General features: G+C 40.8%; 1 protein-coding gene across 5 annotated transcripts in view; it reads left to right on the plus strand.

The window, feature by feature from the left end:
* LOC121313385 (rho guanine nucleotide exchange factor 28-like) overlaps positions 1-27,519 on the plus strand; it is a 112,950-nt gene that overhangs the window by 19,645 nt on the left and 65,786 nt on the right. For 3 of the 5 annotated variants that reach the window (XM_041245862.1, XM_041245871.1, XM_041245880.1), the window contains exons 3-7: positions 3,217-3,373; positions 6,029-6,322; positions 19,848-20,031; positions 22,769-22,958; positions 25,527-25,599. In XM_041245862.1, coding sequence (XP_041101796.1) covers positions 3,217-3,373; positions 6,029-6,322; positions 19,848-20,031; positions 22,769-22,958; positions 25,527-25,599 — 898 coding nt within the window. Of the gene's footprint in view, positions 1-3,216; positions 3,374-6,028; positions 6,323-19,349; positions 19,432-19,847; positions 20,032-22,768; positions 22,959-25,526; positions 25,600-27,519 lie in introns of those variants that run through there. The other 2 variants (XM_041245889.1, XM_041245909.1) reach the window with 2 other exon arrangements.

Genomic DNA, 27,519 nt, shown 5'->3' on the forward strand with positions numbered 1-27,519 from the left:
TATATCCTTGTTTCTATGCAACAAAGTGGAATGTGCCAAGAAAAATCCATCATACAATAGCTTCAAAGAGCACAGGAAGCAGTGCTGAAAACCAGCAGGCAAAACAGAGCAGCTCAACGGAGGACGGAAACGCCACTAAAACTCGACTTCCTGAAAACCCGGGGCAGCTTGTCTTGGTCTGGTTCTGTTTCCATGGAGACTGCTAATTAGCCTTTAGGCCGCAGTTTACCAGTGCTGTGGTCTGTTAGCTTGTGGAAGTAGATGATACTTGGTCTATTTAAGGTTGATGAGCAACGCTTTCATGGTGTAATGTAAGTAGTGATAAAGGGGAGCCTGTTTCTTGTGCTCCGTACTCTCTTGTGGGATTATATATATATATATATATATATATATATATATATATATATATATATACACAGTGCCTTACAAAAGTATTCAGACCCCTGACCAATTCTCTCATATTACTGAATTACAAATGATACATTTAAATTTCGTTCTGTTCGATATTTTTTATATATGCTGTTTAGTTAGGATGATACAGTTTTGTAAGTGATAATCTGTTGGTGTAAATCCATTCATGGCCCCCCTGACGCTGCTTTTTCAACAGTTTGTATGTCATAAACTGTTTGAGACACAGACATATTAATAAGCATCCCAGTGAGGGAGCTTGTATGAATGTGCAAATCCACCAGTGCAGCCACCAGTACTATGTCTGCTAATCTTATAAACATTTTAAACCAGCTGTTGTGATGCTACTAGTACTAACAATGGCTCATACTACTGTAGTTCCCCTTGTACTACAATTTCATTTTGTGCCACAGTATTGACATTGAAAGTCATTTGGCAAGGATAGCTTTTATTATTACAGCATTTCAACCTACATTCAAACCCACCTACCCTTCTCTACACACATATCCTAGATCCACCTACCCTTCCCTGCACACATATCCTAGATCAACCTACCCTTCTTTACACACATATCCTAGATCCACCTACCCTTCTCTACACACATATCCTAAATCCACTTAACCCTTCCCTACACACATATCCTAGATCCACCTACCCTTCCCTGCATATATCCTAGATCCACCTACCCTTCTCTACACACATATCCTAGATCCACCTACCCTTCTCTACACACATATCCTAGATCCACCTATGCTTCTCTACACACATATCCTAGATCCACCTACCCTTCTGTACACACATATCCTAGATCCACCTACCCTTCCCTGCACATATCCTAGATCCACCTACCCTTCTCTACACACATATCCTAGATCCACCTACCCTTCTCTACACACATATCCTAGATCCACCTACCCTTCTGTACACACATATCCTAGATCCACCTACCCTTCCCTGCACATATCCTAGATCCACCTACCCTTCTCTACACACATATCTTAGATCCACCTACCCTTCCCTCCACACATATCCTAGATCCACCTACCCTTCTCTACACACATATCCTAGATCCACCTACCCTTCTCAACACACATATCCTAGATCCACCTACCCTTCCCTCCACACATATCCTAGATCCACCTACCCTTCCCTCCACACATATCCTAGATCCACCTACCCTTCCCTCCACACATATCCTAGATCCACCTACCCTTCCCTCCACACATATCCTAGATCCACCTACCCTTCCCTCCACACATATCCTAGATCCACCTACCCTTCTCTACACACATATGCTAGATGTCCTTAGTTGTTACAGCTTCATTAATAAACATGACATGTTGGCTACAGTTTTAATGCACTTGCTTTCTGCATTTTAAGTTATTTCTAAGCTTCAAAAGATGCAGCTGCCCAGCAAATGCCAAAAAAGGTCATTATCATGATCCTGATTGCAGGTCATAAAAGAGTAGGCATGTTTGGGGAACATTGTTATTTTTCTTCTGACTGTTTTATGTTTAAGAAACACATTCAGAATTAGGCAGTTAGGGTGGATACAGACACGGCATGCTGGCAGTGAACCCGAGTCTGTCTGGAGTACAGACTGAAAGCATACTGTGCAAAACACTAGAGCTGCTAGATTAAATAAAAAATCGATTTTTCAATGGATTCCATTCCTCATTATATACATGGATATGAATACTGGATAATCGATTCAATAGTAACATTTTTTTAACGCGCATAGTTAATAACATTATTTAAGTTTATCAACGAAACTTCACCGCACGCCCGCCTTGCTATTTACAGTATTTCTGCCACACGAGCAGTGGGAGTGCTCTTTTTAACTGCTCGTGTTAACTAGCATCTGATTTGCTGGTCCCATCCTACCAGCGAATCAGTTTTGAAAGTGCTTTTTAAGTACACCCTGCTGGGTATTCGATGTATACAAACAAAAAAGTATGGCACCTTGAATCTAGAGCAGGACGACAGGCTTGTATTCCTGGCGAACAGCCTGTAAATAAATTGTGCACATTGAAGAAAACTGACAGGGATTTCCACTTTGTGTATTTCACAGATAGTGAAGGTTAGGTGGTACAGTATTAACAAGATGCAATGCATGATGCTGCAGCTGTCACTGAATACAAAGACGTTTTTCATAAACTCTTGTCTAGTTTATATAGATTACATTCCAAGGTACTGTAATCTGTTTGGAATAAATATTTTAGTAACACTCCTGTAGATTGTTAAACTTGCTTTAGGCTTGTTGCGAATGTTTGTTTTTTTTTCTGACGCTACCAAGGTGTAATTACCCCTTGCATTCAGTTATTCGGTTGTTGTGCACAAGCTTTTATTGAACAGAAAAGATTAAAATAATCACATGAGAGAAATGAAGCGAAAATGTATGTGGGAGGTACAATCATTGATATTTATTCGAAAGGTTTGATTTTGTGTGCCCATTTCATCAATTGTATTTGGAGGCTTAACTGACAGCCTTACAAAACACTGTATTTATTTTATATTTCACCTGATTGGCCTTTATTCCCCCTGTACAGTAGAAAGCAGTGACTAGCAGCCCTCAGGTTTTTTAACCCAGCAGATGTTGGTGAGCTTGTGATCAGCAGACAAGGAGTGTGCAGATTATAGCTTTGTACTGGTAACTTAGGTTGACTGTAAAAAGAGTCTTAAACTGCATTTGTTTTTTTAACCAACTCCATTATCTTAAAACCAGCTCTCATCAATCTTAAAAGCGATGCAGGACTTCATTGTCAGTGGGTGCGTCAGTGCTGAACCCTGTGTGTGTGCTTGTTCCAGGGGCAGGTGACAGCTTACGCAGTGTTGGAGGCAACGGCTCTTCTGCCTGAGGAGGCTGAGTTCTATTTGGTGTATGAGGGTTCCAGCCAGGACCACATCACAGAGGCACAGATACATTGCGATGGAAACACAAGCACTCTTCATTTTGTTGTTCCAGGTGAGTCTGCATTCCCTGCTGTGCTGCGTTGCGCTGTGCTTGTGTACGTGCGTGTGTGTGTGTGTGTGTGTGTGTGTGTGTGTCTTGGCTAACACTCTTCCAGCTTGTCACTTCAGACACAGCTGCTGAGGAAGTCTCCATTGTCCTGTTGCTTAAGCTGGGAGGTGGAGCAGCTAAACTGAAGGCACAACAACAAACACACAGGCTTTTCTTGTGTCCCGTAGTCTCTTTTGTAAGATTTGAATTTCGTACTGTCCGCATATGCTTCTTATAGTAGTTAGGGCAAGGCACTTTTGTGCACCTGTAGTCTGTTGTTTTTCATTGATTTTTATTTTTTTCTATTTTTTCTATTAGGCATTTCATCAGTGGTGGCCTAGAGGAGATGTTGCATTTACTTGTAGTTACTGCTAGTAAATGTTATCACATCCAGACAGGCCCCAGCACATACAGATAAATAGACTTTTCATTTTTTGTCTAACCACTGAAACCATGTATTTTGCAGAAATATAGCACATTTCCAAGTGACTCCAATGAAGTGCCTTTTCTGCTCTTCAAATAAACCACTTCAGCCTATGCTGGGTGGTGTTGATGTCAGGGTTATCCCACACATGCTGTGTTCTGAAAGATCCATTGACGTTCCGAGGCTGTATCACACTTTCCAACACATTCTTTCATTCCTTCCTGTTCATGTTTCTTCAGCTATGTTTTAACACTTGGTATTATAAAGAAGAAAAAAAGGCAGAATCAGATAACATGCAACTGGAATGCACCTAGTTACAATGTTATGAAAGCTTCTCTTTTTAAAGAAGTGCCTGGAACTCGGTACCAACCAGTTAAAAATAAGAAAAGAAAGAAAGAAAGTCAATTGCAGAGGGCTGTCTAAGCACTATGTTATGTAAAAAAACTGCATGTTGTTGGCATTTGGATTAAACCTCCTGACTGAGCTTTTAATGAATTTTTGGCCTTACTCCTAGTGGAACACAAATATAGAGGCTTAGCTTTAGCTATGGGACACACAACTTTGTACAGGTTATTTTGTCTTAAATGATGAAAAGATGCCTTTGATACCAAGCATGCCTCAGGTTACCAAGACGGAAACTGTTTAAAGTTAAAGTAAAGTTGAAAATGCAGAATTACATGGTGATTACTCAGGACACCTTACTGACACGCACCCTGTAGTTTCCATTTGTTCTTTACAGCTGTCTTCAAATGACTTGCTGACTGTGACGCACACATAGTGAGTCATGGTCTGAGCTGGAAGTCAAAAGATCTCTGGGTACTTAACTGCCTCCCAAGGAAATTAAAGGAGAAATTTGTGGAGCTGAAGCAGGGTGTAGAAATGTTTATTTCTTTAACTTCAGTCCCTGCCCTCTCTACAAATACCATCATCGGTCTCTTTAAGAGCTTTTATGCAATCCAATTCTGCTGCTGTCCGCCCAGTTCCACTTCATTTGTGCCAACCTCACAGAATTGCCTGAACGTGCACTATTTATTGGGATCGCCTTTCTGAAACCCATCCGTTCTGGGGGAGAGCAATTCAAATGCAACCTTGGTGACATAAGCAGGAATGCTCATATAAAACTACAAATTTCAGCATTTAAGCAAGGTTTTTTGGAAAGATAACTTCGTTGATCTTATGACCTGCAGAAAATAAGAAAATCTCATGAAGTCATTACTAACAGTGCCACCATGCCTGTTTTGCTAACCAGAGAGGTACCCTAGCAAATATCGCTGAAGCTTGGTGATCCATAAGACTATCACAAAAATAATCTGATTTGTAATTGCTTTAGAGGGCAATTCAGTTGATCTGTGATAGAAAACAGATGCAGTAGAACTTTCACTATGCGGGAGCAATGTCTGCCTGCATCCAGTTGGATGATTAGAGACGATTTGTCCCAGAGGTCCCCCTCTGTCTCGACGGAGCCTCCCTCACGACAGGTGAGGCTATGCGGCTCTGCTTTATTTGTATTTTTTCTAACAATGACTGTTATAGCATGGTTTGGAGTGAAGCAATCCTCCAATGCAAGGTAATGAGGGAGTGGACCAAATAATGACTTTTGTATAATATAATTGATGAATTCTTTGTTCATAGACCAAATTGAAATTCAGAATTAAAAGACTTGGCTCTGTTTCTTCAAAATAAGGTAGTAAATGATCATCTGCAGAACAGATGTGAGCTGTTCTGAACCCTCTTTAAACCTCTCAGTTGCATTAGATGTTAGCTCTGAATGTGTACTCCTTGAATTCTATATGGCATGTACTGTAGCATTGCTGCATGGGAGAAAATGCTACTGCTGATAATAGCATACTTTACTCTTGAGCAGCTGGTGAATTGAATGCATAAAATGTATAATAAAATGTATGGGCAGCCAGCTGAAAGCAAAACTGTAAATCCCTGTGTTTAATACAACAGCATGCAGCAAAGACTATCTTTAATCATTTGCTGCTACAGTTAACAGAATCTCTCTTAAAAAAAACCAAAAAAAAACCAAACAAACAAACATCTGTTTCCAGTCACATTACTACAACAGGTTGTTAAATGCTGTGTTTGATTGCTGTATAGCCACCAGGTCTGGTGGTCTTGCTGTAAGTTCTGGTGGACACATGTCCCTGCTACAAGGGCTGTTATAACATGTACTCTTCTTTTATTTTCAGGTCATAACCAGTTGGAAAACGTGTCTGTTACTGCCTGCATTTATATGACGGGTCACCCCATCGCTGTCCTGGCCAGGAGCTCTATCACGTACATTCCGGATAAAGCACATGACCTAGCCCGATTCCTGGTGGATAACTCTCACTGCCTAACCTCCAGCAGCCACCTAACCATACTGAAGAGATTTGGACTGAGTGGAGAAGCCAGAGACACTGTCGATGACAAGACCACGCTAACCTTGGCTCACCTGGAGTTCCCCTATTCATGGAATGTCCTGGGAAGCCAAGCTGGAGAAGGTATGGTTTTATTGTTTTCTTTATTAATTATAGATATATTCTTTTCACAGGAACAGTAAGATTACTAGTATTAGCACTGCACCAAGCCCCGGGCTTTAGCATTATCTTAAACATAGTATATTATTTAAATGATCAGGTGCTAGTGGTTCGATGTTAAATAAACGTTCCCCCCCCTAGCTGCATGAGAAACACCTATTAGTAAACCTACAGACTCAGGTGTGATGCTGTTATGAGATGTGTGATCAGTTCTGAGCAGATTTACCAGGGGCTCCAGGTACCTGTCCTTTTCAATAATATCTCTTAGCAAGGAACGTTCTGAAGCTCAGGACTGGGTGTGAATGAGCATTTGAATCCCTGTAATACTATGTTTTAGTAACTGGAAAATATTGTTAGGCCCAATATTCTTGTTTCCTCAAAATATCTCGTTCCTTTTTTTAAAAAAACACTTGTCTTTCTGTATGGGGTGGGATTTGCACAGAAAAAACAAATACTGTAATTTCATAAGCACTTCAGATTCCAAGTACCAGTCCAGTGACAGGTGGAAGAAAACAAAGGGGGAGAGACTTTTAATATGTTAGTTTTCTGGAAAATAAAACTGGTTACTTACATCCCGGTAGTTCCCTTTCAATTCGAATGACAACCATTACCGAATGTGAAGAGCCTCTCTGACCGTCAATCTCTGAGCAAATATACAAAAGCTGCCCTATCAGGGCCCTGCTGTGAGGGGGGAAGTCCCGCCCACCTCCTGTTGAAAAGGAACGCCTCATAGTAGCACATTGCCATTTTCTCTCTCATCTCTCTGAGACAGGTTGTAAATTGCTTCTGCGTTTGCGTTCCGAATTTGGCTGATTTATTTGGTTTCCAAAGAAATTAAATAAAAAATCCACGCTAATCACAGGCTCTCACTATAATTCCCATGTCAGTTTTCTGGCTAGAGCTGGTTTCGACCCCTCTGCAGGGATTAACGATTACTCTCTCACTACACAAGGTTTCGTGTAGTTGAAACACTGTGTGAGAGCTGTTGTGGTGCTGTAAGGAGACCCCACAGGCTCGCGGCGTCGTCCTCTACACCGATTTAATTGGTCACAGCAACAAACAAATAAAAAATAATAGCTCGGGCCAAGCCCCCTTCAATCCTCGGGCTTTCTTGGCGCGGCTGCTCTTGCTCTCGACAACCACGCCGATTGAATCGGCTGCATACCCCGGCATCGACCGCGGTTTTGACTCGGCACCGGTGTAAACAAAACGCCTACAGCTTGGCCCCTATCGTGCCTACCATTGGCACCGACCTTGGAACAGGTCCACTGGGCATCGACTGTCTCGGCATCGGCAGCGCGTTTCTTGGCGCCGTTCCCGGCACCGATTGATTCGGCACCGCCGAACCTCTTCGAGGCCGTCTTCAGCCCGGCACCGACTGCGCTACATGTCAGCATCGACCTAGGAACTCTGTGAGCATGCCCACTGTCGGAAAACAGGATTTGGTCATTGGAGACCACACTCTCCCTGTTCAGAGAGGACGCCCTCCTACAGCTCAAACTATATCAAAGGTTGTTGGGGCTGATGACAGCGGCCTCGAGAATCCTTCCTCTAGGGCTGCTGAGAATGCGGCCACTTCAAGCCTGGATGCATACGCTCAAGGTGCAACCGGTCCAAGATCGGTACCGGCTGGTGCGAGTGTCCAGACAATGCCGGAAGACACTGGAGTGGTGGCTCCGTCCTGGCAATCTGCGCCTCGGATCTCCCCTCAGATCCCCTCACAGAAGGGAAGTGATCGCTACAGACGGCTCCAGTCTGGGCTGGGGTGGGGGGGGGGGGGGGGGGGGGGGCGGTCTGGAACGGGAGAGAAATACGAGGTCAGTGGAAGGGACATTGGCAGCAAGCGCACATAAATGCACAAGAGCTGCAGGCAGTGAGCCTGACATTATTACATTTTCACCAGGAATTAGCGCACAAACATGTGCTGGTCTGGACGGACAACACCACAGTGGTAGCCTTCATAAATCACCAAGGCGGCCTGCACTCGCCAGGCCTTCACCACGCAGCGCACAGACTCCTGTCCTGGACGCACAGAAACTTGCGTTCCATCAGGGCAGTTCACCTCCCCAGTGTGGACAACAAGGCAGCAGACCTCCTGTCCAGAGGAGTTCCAGACATCTCAGAGTGGAGGCTGCCTCGTCAAGTGAGTGAAACAGATTTGGGAGAGGTTTCGACCAGCACGAGTCAACCTCTTTGCAACAGCCAAGTCCACTCATTGCCCCTTATGGTTCTCCATGGACAGAGACGGGGGCCCCCTGGGAGCAGACGCGCTAGCTCATCCCTGGCCACAGGGGCTGTTGTGTGCGTTCCCTCCGCTACCATTAATACCCCTGACACTAGAGAGGATCAGGGTGGAGAGCGCACAGGTTCTGCTGGTTGCACCCAGATGGCCGAGACGCCCCTGGTTTGCTCTCCTCTCCGACATGTTGTCGGATCAGTCGTGGCCTGCTGCGCAAGGTTCTCCTGAGCCAAGCGGAGGGGCTATTATGGCACCCGAACCCAGCCCATCTTCAACTCTGGGTCTGGCCGTTGAACGGAGCTGTCTATTCAGATGAGGTTTGCCAGATGCAGTAGTAGAAGCACTACAGTCTGCTAGGACGCTGAGCACTAGAGCCCAGTACTCATATACAGTACTGTGCAAAAGTTTTATGCAGGTATGAAAAAATGCTGTAAAGTATGAATGCTTTCAAAAATAGACATGTTAATAGTTTATATTTATCAATTAACTAAATGCAAAGTGAGTGAACAGAAGAAAAATCTAAATCAAATCCATATTTGGTGTGACCACCCTTTGCCTTCAAAACTGCATCAATTCTTCTAGGTACACTTGCACAAAGTCAGGGATTTTGTAGGCATATAGTCAGGTGTGTGATTAAACAATTATACCAAACAGGTGCTATTGATCATCAATTCAATATGTAGGTTGAAACACAATCATTAACTGAAACAGAAACAGCTGTGTAGGAGGAATAAAACTGGGTGAGGAACAGCCAAACTCAGCTAACAAGGTGAGGTTGCTGAAGACAGTTTACTGTCAAAAGTCATACACCATGGCAAGACTGAGCACAGCAACAAGACACAAAGTATTTATACTGCATCAGCAAGGTCTCTCCCCGGCAGACATTTCAAGGCAGACAGGGGTTTCCAGATGTGCTGTCCAAGCTCTTTTGAAGAAGCACAAAGAAACGGGCAACGTTGAGGACCGTAGACGCAGTGGTCTGCCAAGGAAACCTAGTGCAGCAGATGAAAGAGACATCATGCTTACTTCCCTTCGCAATCGGAAGATGTCCAGCAATGCCATCAGCTCAGAATTGGCAGAAAACAGTGGGACCCTGGTACACCCATCTACTGTTCGGAGAAGTCTGGTCAGAAGTGGCCTTCATGGAAGACTTGCGGCCAAAAAGCCATACCTCCTACGTGGAAACAAGGCCAAGCGACTCAACTATGCACGAAAACACAGGAACTGGGATTCAGAAAAATGGCAGCAGGTGCTCTGGACTGATGAGTCAAAATTTGAAATATTTGGCTGTAGCAGAAGGCAGTTTGTTCGCTGAAGGGCTGGAGAGCGGTACACGAATGAGTGTCTGCAGGCAACAGTGAAGCATGGTGGAGGTTCCTTGCAAGTTTGGGGCTGCATTTCTGCAAATGGAGTTGGGGATTTGGTCAGAATTAATGGTCTCCTCAATACTGAGAAGTAAAGGCAGATACTTATCCATCATGCAATACCATCAGGGTGGAATCTGATTGGCCCCAAATTTATTCTGCAGCATGACAACGACCCCAAACATACAGCGAAAGTCATTAAGAACTATCTTCAGTGTAAAGAAGAACAAGGAGTCCTGGAAGTGATGGTATGGCCCTCACAGAGCCCTGATCAACATCATCGAGTCTGTCTGTGATTACATGAAGAGAGAGAAGCAACTGAGGCTGCCTAAATCCACAGAAGAACTGTGGTTAGTTCTCCAAGATGTTTGGACCAACCTACCTGCCGAGTTCCTTCAAAAACTGTGTGCAAGTGTACCTAGAAGAATTGATGCTGTTTTGAAGGCAAAGGGTGGTCACACCAAATATGGATTTGATGTAGATTGTTCTTCTGTTCACTCACTTTGCATTTTGTTAATTGATAAATATAAACTATTAACATGTCTATTTTGAAAGCATTCTTACTTTACAGCATTTTTTCACACCTGGCTAAAACTTTTGTACAGTACTGTAAATGGGAAGTTTTCCAAGACTGGGGCTTTGCCGAAGGTCACAATCTGGTGACTTGCCCTATTGAGACGATATTAACCTTCTTACAACACCTGTTTGACGCAGGAAAATCAGCGTCCACTTTGAAGGTATACCTGGCAGCAATATCAGTGTGCCATGACAAAACTGACTCGGTGTTCCCTGCAATTTCTTAAAGGGGCTCGGAGGCTTCATCCTCCCACGAAAAATGTGGTCCCTAAGTGGGATCTAGAACTGGTACTGCAGGCCCTTATGGGTCTCCCTTTTGAGCCCATGGCATCAGCGGAACTGCGCCCTGTTTCATTGAAAGTGGCATTTTTAATAGCCATTACGTCTGCCAGAAGAGTAAGCGAGCTTCATGTGCTGTCCATCAATGACATATGTATGGCTTTCACTGGAAGTGACTCACAGGTAACATTAAGAACAAATGCATCGTTTTTGCCAAAGGTGGTATCCTCATTCCATATTAACCAATCGGTGGTTTTGGAAACTTTCAGACCTCCCCCGCACGAGTCAGAGGAGCACTGTAGACAACATACGCTATGCCAAGTTCGGGCTCTGCGTGTTATTTGGATAAGACGGCATCCTAGAGACAGTGCAATCAGCTGTTTGTCTGCTAAGGGTCCTGCTCTAGAGGTCAGGCCCTATTGAAGCAACGTCTAGCGCACTGGGTGACAGATGCGATACGCTTGGCGTACGAACAGACAGACTCCCCGTTACCGGGGGACATTACGGCCCGTTCTACCAGGGGCCAGGCAACTTTGTGGGCTTTCCTTCATGGCGCCTCCTTAGATGAGGTATGCAATGCTGCTACATGGACTGGTAGTCAGACATTTGTGTGTTTTTACTGCCTTGATGTGACAAACCGAATGAGACCCTCTCTGGGCTCTAGAGTTTTGCAGGCGGCATGCCCTTAGGTGTCATGTGGGCTCTGTTGCTATTGCCATGGGGCTGTACTGTCGGTAATCTGGAGCCACGACAGCTTTGGTACAGCTTTCCCATTCGGTAATGGTTGTCATTCGAATTGAAAGGGAACGTTAGGTTATTACCATAACCCTGGTTCCCTGAAAAGAGAATGACAACCATTACCCTTTGAGGTCGTGTCCCCAGCTGACCTGTTTTCGAAAGAAAATGCCGATGTGCTACTGTGAGGACATCTCTCTTCAACAGGAGGTGGGCGGGACTTCCCCCCTCACAGCAGGGCCCTGATAGGGCAGCTTTTGTATATTTGCTCACTGATTGACGGTCAGAGAGGCTCTTCCCATTCAGTAATGGTTGTCATTCTCTTTGCAGGGAACCAGGGTTATGGTAATAACCTAACGTTATAAACACTGCTGTTGAAAGTTCATGTTTAAAATCATTCCTCATGATAAATGTATTTTATAATATAAATTAGAACAGAGTTCCAGCGCAAGCACTCTCTGCCAAGCTGTGTGAACCCTCTGAACAGCTGTATGTGGCATTTTAAATAGAGGGCTTCACACATCTTCTCCCTGATGCTGAACAGACCGATATGTTACTGCATGTTGTTATTCTTTGAGTGCTTTATTAATAAACATGGTGCTTTCACTTTATAACTGAGGGACTAAGATTGACTCATTTGTAGATAATGCTGAGGATTTCTGAAGACCAGGTCTATTTCATACTGGCAGAGAGACTGAAAAAAACAACAAAAAAACAAAAAACAAACATGAAATTCATACATGGATGTAGTTGATTTTTATTTTGTTAAAGCTTCTTATGATAACAAATTTGAAATGTTTCACTTGTCACTTGAAGGCATTGCCTGTAAAACAGCACATGAAAAGATGCTGGAATATAAAAGAAAATATCAGGTCACATGGCATCAAGATGCAATAGAGCAAAGAAAATAATTTTCCAAGATGAATTATAAGGTTTCCATTCAGGGCTTCGCTGAGTCTGGTGCCTTTTGTTTTATTATATAGAAGGTGACTGGAACGTAAGTATACGGTGTGCTGATGTGGGAAACATGCTTTCTAATCACCCTGTGTGTGTGTGTGCGTGTGTGTGTGTGTGTGTGTGTGTGTGTGTGTGTGTGTGTGTGTGTGTGTGTGTGTGTGTGTGTGTGTATATATATATATATATATATATATATATATATATTGAGCTAAATTATATATGCCTGTGCTTGGTGAGTCCTGATAAAAGCTATTTTATTTATTAGCTATTTTATCAAAGCAAAGGATTAAGCTGAAATTCGATCTAATTTTCTTTGACTTATAAGGACCAGACCCTGTCATTCATTAGTTCTTATTTCTTTTAAAATATAGATTTATTTTTAGAAGTGGATTTATGTGGATTACAATATGAAATGAACTATTCTAAGGTTTCAGTTAGCTGCCCTAATTATTACCTTGGTGCGTTTAAATTTAAATGTCTTGAGGAGTCAGCAAAGAATAAGGGCCATTTAAATTAATGGAACCCATTAATACAAGAAAAATGCCCAGGGGTGCCTCTGTGTCTGAGCAAGTTTACAGTTGCTGTTTTAACATAAAGAGCATGCTACTATGATGCTTTAATGTTATTTGGGTGTGCTGTTTGGGCACAGAAATAAAAATAAAAATAAAAACTCTAGCAGCAAAAACCGGAGATGAGGAAATGAAATGTGGTGCTGTAGTTTCACGATCCTTGCTCTTTCACAGACCAGCCCTGATCTGTGCTCTGTTTTTCTAAGAATTTAACCTATAGCTCTGCTTTCTACAAATGGTAATTGAACTTGAGTTGCCAAGGGGCCTCTGCAGTGTGGCTTGATACAAACCTAATCAGTCAAAAAGTCTAATCAGATCAGGCAATTCCGTAGTTAAAAACCTTGTATTCACACGCGACTAGAGGCTAACACAGCTAGGCTTGGCCATGGGTGTGTAAACAGACTCTCCCACCTGAGTTAGGCTGGGTCACGCAAGCAGAGCTGCCTTGAATAACCTGTATTTTTGTCTCAGGCTCAGTCTGTAAGTAATGAGATCTGGAATGATATGGGGCTGACTGTATGGAAGGGTGTGGCTTCTTACCCTCACTTTGAAAGACAGGCCGGCTTTCAAAAATGTACTTTTAAATTGCATTTTCATGAGCTTTTATCCTGCTTTTTTATTTGCTCAAACCTGCATTGTTTTAAAGAAACAATACTGGATTACCCAGACTGCAACTGTGAAATACTGCACATCGTTTTAGTAGCCATGTATGTGGTTAGCATTCATCCATAGTAAATGTGTTTGCATGTGTCTGTGTGTGCATGTTTCTTAGCTGTGTATAAGTCTCAGCCAGTTCAGTTTTAACAGGCAGTGGCCAAAGGAGTTTCAATAGGTCAGATCAGGTGTTGGAGTGTTTTGTCCCTTTTTGCCCCTAAATGCTATTGAAGGCTTTAACATTGGCACTGCTTAACACTACTTGTTGTCTAGTTACACATGACGAAGTTTAAAGAATATTATATATTAACCGTTTCATGGGTGAAGTGCATAGATATGACAACCTTGTGGGAGGAGCTTATATGAATGTGTAACCTGCCATCACTGTCGCTGCTCCTAATACTGCTAATATCTCCTAACCCATTTCAGCTAGAAACTTCATATTTTCAGTGTTATGTGTAAAATCTAACCCCTTGTGACCTAAGATTGCTACCATATTGGGTTATGTTACTTTTTGTGTACCTGCTAGTAAATAACCAATGTGTTAAGGTGCTGGCTTCATATTCGATACACAGCTGTATTCTGTGATTCTGTCTGTCAATTTCAGGGTATCATGGGTATCGTGCAAGTAAAATGAAACCTTTTGTGTAGATTTTGTAAAGATGTCCCTGTGTAAAAACCTCATATTTCCGACAGCATTTGAGGTAGTGACTTTATAACATATAAACCCTGCATTATGAATGTTTTGGTGACCATGACATTGATCTCTGACCTAATATGGCGACCATATTGAGATAGTGTGACTTTTTAAGTTTCTGCTTTATAAAGACCGCACACTTTGAGTTACATACAGCTGGATTGTTTGATGTTCTTACTTGAGTTCCATTGCAGATGGTGTGCAGTGGAAATTAACTTTCCATCCCACTTTGTTTAACCTATTGGCATATGAGTAATACTGCTCTTTTCAGCAGCTCCATTTTTTATTTAATTTGTTGCAACCCGTTCAATCTCGTCTGACATCCCTTAGATAATGCCCCGGGATGCTTTGTTTATCGTCACAAAAACTCCCATTTCTAGTTACACCGGTTTTTTAAATGTTCTGGTAATGCGGTGATTAAACAGTGAAGGGCTTAGTAAGAGCTCTACACAGCTCCAGCAGGAGGAACTGCAGATACTTTTAATTAGACACTACATGTGAAACTCACTTGCTCCAGTCAGAAAGTCTTCATGAGACCAACGGTTTTCTAATAGCCTGATAGTAACGTGTCAGTGAAAAATGTGAAGTCGGATCGATTGTAAATCTATCTTTGTCAAGCTGCCCAGTGGCTTCTTGCAGCTAACCAGACCTCTGTGCAAAGGGAGTCTTAATAGAAAATTACATTATTTTACAACAATTGTGCGTGGATTGTTAATACTGGCAATATTAAATGAACAAAGAAGACAGGTTTCCTCATGCCATAAATACACTGACAGCCTAACTTTGTTTTAATGAAGAACATATTGTGGCAGAGATGGCTGCAGGGGTGACGTCAGACCAGGGAAGCAGTACACAGACAAAACGTACAGGGCAAAACTGCACTACTGCGCTTGTATTTATTAAATAATAACACCAACAAGAAAAGGGCACATTGGCCAAACAAATAAACAATAACAAACATTAATGCTATTGCACAAAACGAGTATCATTTGGATCTCTGAAATCAGACAGCATTCGCTGTCGCTCTCAATTTACTGCCTTCTTCTCAGCTCTCGTTTAATGAGCCCGGAGTGGGACTTTTATATTCTGTGACTGGAGCCTTAATTACCCATTAATCAAATAATTACCTTGTTAAGGCTCCAGCCACCTTCCCACGAGATTTATAGGCATGGGGATTTAACACTGTCCACACCAACAACACTTTATAAGGCCGGCTTTTCACTGATCTCAAATAATAAATAATAGTGACGGATGATTCCCGTCTGCCTGCACACAAACATCAATAATAATAATAACGATAATACAATGAAAATACACATATTCATAAATAAATATACACAAGGGTTGGGTACCCCATCACACATGTTTACAAAATAGATGGCTTGGCCCTGGTTCAGCAGGGAGTTGGAAGGAGATATTGCCAGGGCTTTTGCTGCTGTTGCTGTTGCTGGAGAGGTCACAAGTCGCTATATTGCTCACTTTTACCCTAATACAGTATATATAGTATGTGTGTTTATGCTTAAGCTCATACAGGGATCTAAAAAAAAGAAGAAATGCTGCCCTTTTTTAACTGGTTATAATACCTTGGTATTTGTACATTTTCAATTCTATTTAAAGAGATTTTAACTATTTACAGTAAAGAGAAAAGCATGAGGTGTACCCACTTTGGAAATTATATTTCTTCTGGTTGGATTTGGGTGGATTTCAGTTCTAAAGCAGAGTGATCTGCTAAGGTATCTACTTCATACAGGGAAGTAGGTTTCCCATTGTGTAGTTAAAAAAAAAAAAAAAAAAAAGTGTTTTCCTCAAATTGGCTCGACACAATACCACTCTGAGAAGCATGTTTCTACACAGAATAGTTCAACAGCTTAAATGTGCACCGTATAAACAGTAAGCAGCATGTTGTACAGTGCACCTTGTACGCACATTCCTCTGCACAATCCCACTACATTGTTTCTGCAGTATGGTACCGATCAGAGTGAACCATGTCTTAGGAAAGCCTCCTCGACTGTGTCGACATTTTCTCCCATATCTCTACCTGCCTCTCAGCCATCTCCTCCTTGATGCACTCGCATCATCTCAAACTCAACCTCTCCAAATCAGATCTCTTTTTCTTCCCACCTCTTCCTCTTCCCACTGCTGTACTCTTTATCTCTATTTTGCATCCACCACCCTCTCTCCCTCCTCATCCACCAAGAACTGCAGTGTCACCCTCGACCCCTCCCTCTTCTACTCTCAGCACATCTCTACTCTGGCACGCTCCTGGCGCTTTTTCTTCAGCAACATCTGCAGAATTCTCACCTTCCTCACTGACTACTCCACACAGCTCCTAGCTCAGGCCCTGGTACTGTCCCGCCTTGACTACTGCAACTCCCACCTGGCCGGCCTCCCTGCCTCTGCTATCTGTCCACTCCAGCTCATCCAAACTCTGCTGCTCGTCTTGTTTTCCCTTCCTCATTTCTCCCACACTACTCTGCTGCTCAGCTCCCTCCACTTGCTCCCTATCACTGCTATCATCCAGTTCAAAACTTGTACTTGCCTATCTCTGTTTTCCTTGTACTTGCCTATCTAGTTTCTCTCTACACCCCCTCTCGCCCCCTCCACTTCTCCACCAGCCGCAGATTAGCTGTACCCACCTCCTCTCCCCTGCAAATATTTTGTACTATAAGTTAACTGCTCTTAGTCAAATTTGCTCTCAAATGTAATTATTTACTGTATTCTTTATCTTGCTGTTATTTGAATTTGATCTATTTCCTACAGATTTTACTGTATCTTGTAACTGCTCTTATCTGTAATGTAATATTTTATAATGTGATATTTTGTAATGTGATACTTTGTACTGTGATATTTTGTAACAATTGTAGGTCGCCCTGGATAAGGGCATCTGCTAAGAAATAAATAATACTAATCCGTGCACGCAAGGGCAAAAACACTAGAGATAGCTGATGTTCATTGAAAACTTGTGACATAATGGTTGCATTGTTTGTGGTAAATTATGCAGCTTAATGTGTGTTGGTTGCTGAGGTTATGAATGCTCTGTGCTGTGCAGTTTGTTTTTGAATTAGCAGAGAGATGCTTCATTATTAGCTTTTTCCCTTTGGAAAATCGCAGTGCAAGCCTGACAGAATTTAAGAATAGTTACATTGCCAGTTGTATTTTGTGAAATGATGTCTGCATTAAAACAGGTGTCAATGTTATGACAAGATAAAGACTAACTGATGGTCTAGATTAGGACTAAATACATTGTTTATTGGACTATTTCAATCTTTTTGCCAACACTAAAAGTCTGTGAACTGGAAATTAGTTTATGCTTCTGTGTTTCCTTCCTTTCTGTAATTCTCCAGTGAAAATAAGGCAATACATAATGAAGTAATCATAGATGGTTGTGTTTAGGACCTGATGTAGTACAACTTGAAAAGTCATTCATTTGCTAAAGGCAAAAACCATATGAAGACATTTGATATTTTATAGCAATACAATGGGAAGTATATTTACTGAGTGTAACCTTTTCAAATTACCTGCCAGCTGTTTCAGCTGAATTTCCATTTTGGTCCAGCCAAACCGGTTTTGATCTATTGGGGATAATGAGTCCCTCTGTTCCTAAATAATCTTTTGTTTAGGTGATGTTCTGCAATTTGATACCTTTGAGTGTGCACTACTGTTGTAATAATAATAATAATAACACGTTTTTTCTTTGCATGGTAATGTTGGATGTGTTTCTGGCAGGGTACAGCAACAGTGTTACTCTTTTAGAATCAAAGGTAGAATGTCAAATCAGTGTGCTGTCTATCTGATACAGCAGCTCAGACAGTTGTAGAACTCCACTAAGATCCCATGAAGAGTACTGTGTGTCTTGCCATTCTGGAAGGGGTGGGTTGGTTATACAGTAGACCTTTTTCTTCTAATTTAGTTTCATGCCGGTTCCTACAACAAGGCTTAAGTCTTAAATGAACTACAACTGGATTATATCTGCACTATAGAACTACCGTGTTTGGAATACATAATACAACATTCAACAGGTTATTCTGCGTGTGAATCTAGATCAGTGGTGATCTAGATTTTTATGTGCCTCCACACATATTAAAACATTAGAACTTAATTTTATATTTTAATCTTTTTCTGGAATTAATGTAGATCCCACCCCCCCAGATTTAACCATAAAAAGTCCTGATTTAGCTAAATACATGTAGACAAACACATTCTTAAAAGTTTTGAAATTCATAACAGACAAATCTGAAAAACATTATGGTTAAGCGTTAAATCTGAAAAAATAAATCAGTGTTTTCACAAAATAAATATTTATTTTGCCAGCTAGATCTGAAGCTAACATACAAACGATCCCTGAGCTATTGAGCGCTACATGTTTGGAAACCCTTCATTTTGTGTGCATGGGAGTAGCCTCGGGGCACAAGCTGCTGTGCACTCATTCTCACATGCAATTACATCGGGTGAAAGTGCTCAGATCTCGTGTCTTTACCACATTGGGTTGCAGTTCTCATTTAATGTCCATGTAGAAAATGTTTTGTACATTTTTCCAGGAATTAAGTCACTAATTGTTTTCTGGCTGCTCTTAATCGTGTGACTCACAGCGCAAACAATAAACAAGAACACGCCAGGAAGCTCCATTGTGTTTAGTGTTGAGGTGTACTGTGTACTGAAGATATTTACATCTGCTGACATCAAGCCCTTTTCAGAATGCTGGAGTGCATTCCTCTTGTATTTTTAACACAAGATTGTCTGATGGAGGAAGGACCTGGAGACCCTGTTTTAACTGGCACTAATCCCTCGTTCCTTAGTCACACCTTACTTGAAAAACTGGGAGCAGTTTAAGCTCCCTTTAACCAGGAGCTTCATAACATGATGTGTGCTTAACTCTGCATCTGAGACTATGAATGGCAGATTGACCTTCAAATATTAGTGTTTTTGTTTCTTGGAAGTTGGAACGAACCGCCACACCGAACAACCAAGACCTCGACAAAGAGACTGCTATAATAGCTGTACTGGTAAGACAAATGGGCCCTTTCAGAAGTTATTTGTTTTTACAATCTCTTGCTTATCACATTACTTCTTTAATGTGTATGTGCTAGTGACTTGTTATTTCAGTAATTTACATTGTTGAGTGCTACTTAGGACTGGTCCTGCCATTTAACCATGTCAATAAAATAAATGAATTAATTGGTCAAAATGCACAATTTACTCTCATGTCCCTTTATTTTCTTTGATATGCATTTTTTTTTTCTTGTATTCAGAGTTCAGGCTTATTCAGCCGTGACGTTATTGGCCTTTCTTGTTTTGTTTTTTGTATGTTTGTTCCCTGTGCTATTCTGAAGGACAGAATGTTGGGTGTGCAATGCGCCACAGACTGCATTGTTTCACAGACAATATGATTTTTCTTTTTCTTTTCCTATTTGTTTTCCAGAGCTAGGGCCCAGAGAGTCCTTGCTTCATCTGGCAGTGCGATTAGGCCTGTTTAATCTTTCTCAGTTTCTGCTGTGCCAGCCTGGCGGCCTGATAGCTTTGTCTTTACCTAACGAGGATGGAGCCACTCCAGAGCAGCTGGCAATTCAGACTGGGAACCAAGGGCTTGTGGAGCTGCTGAGAAAGTAAGCTGTTACCTAGACTTGTAATGTATCTCTTTCAACAGTGAGTGACATTGCAGGGTCTTATAATGACAGTCATTTAAAATGATATATGCACATATCAGTATATTAGATTAGTTAAAAAGCCTGCTGTTTTGAGTGGAGCTGTCTTACATGTACTGATACTTGAGATTTGAGTGTGTTAAACCTATGTACAAGTCTGCAGTACTAATTGCATTAAAAAAAAAAAAAAAAAAAAAAAAAAAACAATAGACATGTTTTAGAATGAAGTCCTTTCTACATTTGAAGCCCAGCAGTCAAATACTAGACATGATCGTGGACTGTCAGGCACTTGAACAAGGGTGTTGATCTTACCAGTACTCATTATGTGTTAACCCTGTAATGCCCGTACGATACAATGTGTAGCCACACCTCTGTATTACTATTTTTTAAATCCAGCCTCACAAGCCAGAATTTTAACATTATGGGCCTCATTTACAAAAATGCGCTAAACTTTATATTGCACGATAATTGCAATTACTGTGCACGTTAATGATATCTGTATTTACTGTTGCAATTCTATTAATTATTGCACGAATAATGCGATGAGCTTCATTCACATCATATTTACTGAAGGGCTATAATTGTATTGTGCGCATTAAAGTGAGCAATAATTAGTTAGTTTGGAAAGCAGGCTTTAACCACTGATAGGAGCGCTGTTTAAACCTCTTTTTCCGACTTGAAAACTAGTGATGTGCAGTTCCATTCATTTAACTGACCTGATTCGTTTGATTCATCCAGTTTAGTGAGTCAATTCAACAGATTTGCTTGTTTGATTTACTAACGTGAAAAAAATACATCTTGCTGAATTACTTGGTTATGAAAATATGTTTGAATGGATAAAGTCCAGAAATGCACAAGCGACCGACGAAAATATGGACTTAATAATGGACTGGGGATGGGGTTGGGAATTTGCTGTGTTGGTGTGATGTTTGTGTGCTGTTGTGTCCCTCTCCCTTTTTCCTTGAGCAGCCAGCCTGCCTTTCAGTTTACGACGTGTGTGTGTGTGTGTGTGTGTGTGTGTGTGTGTGTGTAAATGCGAGAGGATACCGATGGGCCAATGCAAACAGCACACTTTGTGATATCTAGATAGTGACTCGATGTTGGGCTTTACATTAATCCTGCTGGTATTTTACTCCAGGGGTGATTTATTAACCCACGTATTAACATAAGGCATACAAATCAGTAATGTTACAGTGAAAAGAGCACACCATCATTTCATTTTGGGATGGAGATACTAAGATCCACTATTTAGATCATTAAATTAGATGCTGGTGTCTATACCGTTAGTACCCAGCTGTGTTCTATGATCATCCCAATAGAGTTCCAGTACTGGTGATGTACATATATCTACTATTTCACTGCCCCATTGTTTTGACCTCAAGCCATATGGTTGTTAGTGATCTTTTTACCTCAGGTATACAACCAATCCGATCATATGTGCCAATACCCTAACATTATGCCCCTGGGGATGCTTTGTTTTTGTTCACAAATACTCCCTTTTCTAGTGTTTGTGGATTGTTAGAACAACAACAAAAACAGTGCAATAATATTGACACCTCAACAATCCCTCTTTAACAGCCGTAGTGCTGTATGAGTGTTGTGCAAATAGAAAAATCTAGCAATGTGTTTATACAACGAGCAGAAGCGTGCTTCTTGAGGTACTGTATGTTCTCATTCCAGTATGTAATCATCCACTATTATGAACCCAGTTAACTGTATATTCAGTCACATGATAGAAATAATTCATTGTTGTAAGTGTAGTTTTTAATGTCTTCCTCTTGTCTGATTGCAGCATCCACACACTCTTCTGGTTTTCCATCAGATTGAATGTAAAATAATTCTGTTTTTATCTGGAGAATCTGCATAAAGTACACTTTAAATGACACTACAATATTAAAGTCCATCGTTAAAAAAAATCAAAACCAAAACTAGTTTTTAACAAGAAATCAAACTGATAAAAAAATGTCCATATTCAATCAATTTATATTTGCATCTGATAAAAATATAACTTCATTTAATATATAGCTTACAGTATATAATGTTATCTGATTTATGTAACATATGTACAAAGAATGCCCATATTTATAAAAAACTCACCTGAACTTGTAAATGGGTCAAGGTTGACGACTGCACACAAAATATGCTGTGTCTTAGTTTTCCAAAGACAATATCTGTAGTCAATATTTCTGAAACACGATGCAGCAGGAGGAGGAGGGTGCCCTTGTCTCCACTGATACACACACAGTTTACTTCAGATGACCAATCGGTTTGTTACTGTAATAGGACCCTACTTTAGCTTAGCACACACATCATGTGCACTGAAAGGACTTAATTATAATATTAATCATTTTGAATAGGTGCGTACAACATGTTTTAAATAGAGATCCAAACGTGCTTATACTGACTGATTTGTAGTTGGAGTGTAATTGAAGTTGCATGTTAATACCTGCCAGTTAGTGGCCTGTAATGTTATTTGGGTCCAAAGCCATCAATACATCAAGCTGCTACTAAAGCTTTGAAAACCAGGCCCATTATTTTATCATCTGAGGGGTCATCAGCACTGACCTGCTTTGAACAGAGGCTCCTTTTTAAAAAACACTTTCACTTGACCAGGCTAGTGCAGAATTACTGTTGAGGCATTTGCCCCGTGTGGATGTCTATGGCTGAACAGAGTGCTTGCTTTGTCTTGTTCTTGTAGTCCACCGAATCCCCTGGTCACTGCCTTGGCTGGTATTTCTGAGATCCAGGCTGACAGTGGCAGGCAGCTGAAGTTCTTTCATTTATCGGAGGCCTTGACACTCACCGTCACACATGGCACAGAGTGGACACTGGAGGCACACATTCAGCTCCTGAGGAAGCATTTAAAGGACAACAACTTCCTAACAGAGGTGAGAGACAGGCTTTGCAGTGCTGCTTCTGCATCGCACTCTGTTCCTTTGCCAATCACAGATATTTCTGTGAAGATACAGAAAATGAAAGTATAAAAACGAAATAAATCAATAGCCATTTATATATATATATATATATATATATATATATATATATATATATATATATATATATATATATATATATATATATATACACAATATATGGCAGTAAGTGATGAGAAACCACAGGCTGTTCGGTCACTGTTTTAAAGGACAGCAGTTATAAGTCATGATGCTGCACTTCGATATCCTCTTACCCAACTAAAGTACTCACGCAGTTACAATCCTTTACCATTAGAGAAGGTAAATTGTACATACTAACATACCTTACTACCACTCCACACATGTAGAAATACACTCTACCTGCTGTGTAAATGTGCTAGCAGAGGGTTTATTTTTTGTATGTTTTATTTTTTATTTCTTTGGTGATGTATTTTATTAACAATACATGAAAAAATAACAGAAAGCCCTGAATGAAAGTCTGATGACTTAGTTGAGTGAACGGTTTTATAAGCTTAGCGACTGCATATGTATGAACAGAATGGCTGTTTACATCTTGTTATAAGTGAACAGCACCATGGGAAGCTGACATACAGCCAGGGTAGCAGTGGGTAGTTTTGAAACATGACCTATTCACCTAGCCTGTAGTAAATCAGAAGGAGAGTGAATAACAAGCGTCGAGGGAGGGGTGAGGCTGAGAGGCTTGCTACCGTGTAACACTGAAACTGCTTGTGACTTTGTAAATCATGGAACACAAAACCCAGTGTTTGATCTTTTGGACTTGGAGCAATCGGCACTCGACTGCTTTTCAGCACGGCTCTGAACTGACTGCTGAGTGAACCCTGCTGCAGTAATTGCTGGTTTCCTGTCTACCATAACTGATCAGAGGAAATGTGAGTCTATGGCCAAAAGTTTTGCATCACCCTATAGGATTAACTAATTTTGCTTGATAAAGTCGAATGAAACCTGCTGAATAATGTTCTGTTAACATATTGAATTACATACAACTTTGTAGTTTTCCACATACTTAACGATTTAAAAATGTGACATTTCAAAATCTAGCATTGAAATTTTGTACTACTATTATGGCTTATGGTAGACTTTTGCAATATCATTTTGTAGTTTCTTTGATTACACAATGTTAAATAAAAGATCTAAATTATGTTCATATAATTTATTTTTTAAATGATGTCTCAATCCAAACATTTTAGATGATGCTAAACTTTTGGCCATAGCAGTACATAGTAAAAGTACTAAAAGGCTAAGTATTGTACTTGAAATTTACAAGCAGATTGGGAATGGAAGATAAGTGTAAAGTGTCTGTAGCTCTGAAACTTGGTTTATTGTAAGCTTATTGTATTAATAAAAGGTGTACCTTACTTCAGTGATTTGATCCCCTGTTTCTGAAGTCTTCCTGATTGCCCAGCTGTGATTGGTGCTCGGATCCCTTCCACATCCTCTTTCACACACATACGATTCTACAGGGCATCATCAGGCAGAGTGGCTGGTGGGCACTGGGCTTCCAAATAAAAACATGAGAAAGCCCTTTGAAGCCTTATTCCCCTCTGATGACACCCTGAAAGTGCTTTAGAGGAGCGATATAGAGGCCAACCACAGTCTGCTTTTCAAAAGGCAATTTGAACACTTCAGAATCGCCACACAAAGTGCTTTGAACAAAATCAACCAAGTGTTCAAAAATAAACAAAGCAGTTGTGTCCCTCTTTGCATATAAGCTTAGTAATGACGCTGGGAACTGCTGGCTCTGAAAATAAGCTAGATTTCATCTGCAAGAATAAAAAAGTAACACTCTAAAGTAATGACCACAAATTCATAACGAATTCCGGCTGAATACCTCAGGGGTAACACCTGGATATTTTATGAACTTCCTCTGTAAGTTCTGAAGTAATTCAGTCCTGTTGATTCCTGTGGATTTAATTGTCCATATGAATTCCCTGTTCCTTTGTAGCAAATGATGTGGCTCACAAGTATAAGGCATGCAGCCGTGCATGAATGAACAGATTGTGAGAAGTGCAGAAGATATCCAGGTGTTGCCCTTGTGGTATTAATCCACCTAAACTGTCGTAAAGAAGGTAGTCTACCACTGTGTCTTGTGTAAGTGGGTTGAACTCAGTTCACTTGCATGCAAAATGAAGTGGCTTGATGTGGCCTCTGGCACATGTGATCACATGCCTTTTTGTGGTTTTCATTTGGTATAAATAGTGGTGAAACCTGGTTTAAAGTTGCCTTGCTTTGTCCCTTTGTGTATAATTCATTGGTGTCTGTTTAGCATTTTACTTGCTCAGAAACCGGTGTGCTGTGTGCTTTCTATTTCATTCCCCCTAAAAAGGCTTACGGTTTTGCATTTTATATTCTGTACTTTATTTATTGATCACTGTTTATTGTACAGTAAAACTACTGCTTTTATTACATGTTGATGAAAATTTAATAGACCCACTTCAGATACTGCCGCTGTACAAATAAACAAACACTACTGAAAGATATGCATAAGGCATCTTTATGTTTTAGATTACATCCCTTAAAATAAACGGACCGGATGGCAGGCCACAAATGGAATATACTGAAGGCACTGCTGACAAAGGTACTGCATGTTTTTCTGTATCAATATCTTTGCATATGTGCTTAGTAATACAGGTTTATTCAATAACTTGACCTTTGCTTTCAACTGAAATTCTGCACCGTTTGGTTTTTGACATGTTCTGTTTGGACTACTGTTTTTTGTAATGTTGTTCCACAAAGGGAACATCTTTCATTATACAGTATAAAATGCCTCTGTATTTAGAATGACTCCTATGAGTATTGGGGCTTTGATAGCTTCTGCACAAAAAATAGCTATATTCTATATATAGCTATATATAGCTAGTATTCAGACAGAGATCCTCTCTCTTGTACTGGGTTGGCTTTGCTGTAGTATGGGTACAACTGCTATCGTTACTGTCAGCACAAGCAGAGCAGGTTAGACTAGGGAGTATATTAAATCCAACCTGGAATATGGGCTTTTTAAAGGTGGTTTTTGTTGCATTTAGGCTCTTAAACTTATTTAGCTTTAAGCTATACAAACAAAGTCAGCAAGACAGCCCCGTCTTCTAATTCAAAATCTCAGCCAAACTGGACCTCATTCAGCTCTGTTCCCACAAATGTACATGTTGAATGTGAAATCTTTACAGATGTGTCTGCACATTGCATAGACGCTGTATTGGAAGACTCTGCTGCTTTGTGGTCTATTGCTGGCACTGCTGTGGAGTCTGATGTGAGTCAGCTGACTTCAGGACTCTGCAGCCTCAGGTTTAAGTAGAGGCAAAAAAAAGTCATACAAAATAAAAACTCTTTCAAAATAAAAACAGTACAGTAGTCAGTTAATAGTTTATTAAAATTCAATGTGCGAAGGACCTGGCAGAAAAGTTTTAACAGTGCACAACAGCCATTGAGATTTGTAACTGAAATCATGAAGCAAATTTGACAATCAGATTCATCCAAATGAGCTCGGTTATGAAGCTCTGAAAATGGTCAAGGCACCCATATGTGGAGAAAGCCACGTTCAGGACGGATCTCTGTGAATGCACATGTCAGTCCATCCAGAGAGCCACCGCGATTGTTCAGAACTGCTTTTATGAACAGACCTGGGCTGGCACAGCCCTCAGATCTCACTGAGATCTCAAAGGGATGAGTTTAAACCCTGTTAATGTCACGGACGATCCTCAGATGCAGGAATGGGTAGCTCTGGCCCTTCCAGACCAGCTGCTAATTGTTTAATCAACCTGTTAAACCTCCAACGATGCTCTAAAGCAGTTAGGTGTTAAACCTGGCATAGGATGGCACTCCAGGGTTACCCCCAACTCTTCTGTTAATATAAGTTTATATAAGTGTCCTGGTTAAAACAATATAGGAAACATGGATAGAAACAAATAAAGGTTTCAAATCAAGTAGTTAAATAAGCTGTACAATGTTTTGATAACAGATGGCTAATCAGTGTGAGAAGCTGGTATGTTGATTTTAGCAGAAGGAGTCCTGTTTCATAGAAAGAAATAGACCCAGTAAACCCAGCAGTGTTAAGTACACACATTCTCTCAATGTAAATTCTAGAACGACATCCTCCAGCATAAATAAACCTGCATAATCAACTGAGACATGTATCCTAGGTATTGAGTATATTTAATATTTGATTGACCTTTTCATTAGAAGCTGCTCTTGTTTTTCTCTTCAGTTGTTCTTACATTACTTTATGTTATGGAAAGGACACAGACCTTGTGAACTGTTTCAGATCTTTGTTTTCAAGCTGAACTGTAGTGTTACCTGCTGCAGTACCCTCTGCTGGTAAACTTTAGTATTGGCTTGTGAATGACTGATTTCAGATTACAGTGATCGGATGAAGATTACAGTTACAATAGATACAGGTAAAATCTGTCTTCCGTGATATGCGGCTCTTGTGACATAGTGAAGGTCCTGCACATTATAAGTAGGTAAATATGTAAGACTGTTGCAAGGACAGGTTGTGTGTGAA

The sequence above is a fragment of the Polyodon spathula genome, chromosome 1, assembly GCF_017654505.1.
Source record: "Polyodon spathula isolate WHYD16114869_AA chromosome 1, ASM1765450v1, whole genome shotgun sequence".
Taxonomy (NCBI): Eukaryota; Metazoa; Chordata; class Actinopteri; order Acipenseriformes; family Polyodontidae; genus Polyodon; species Polyodon spathula.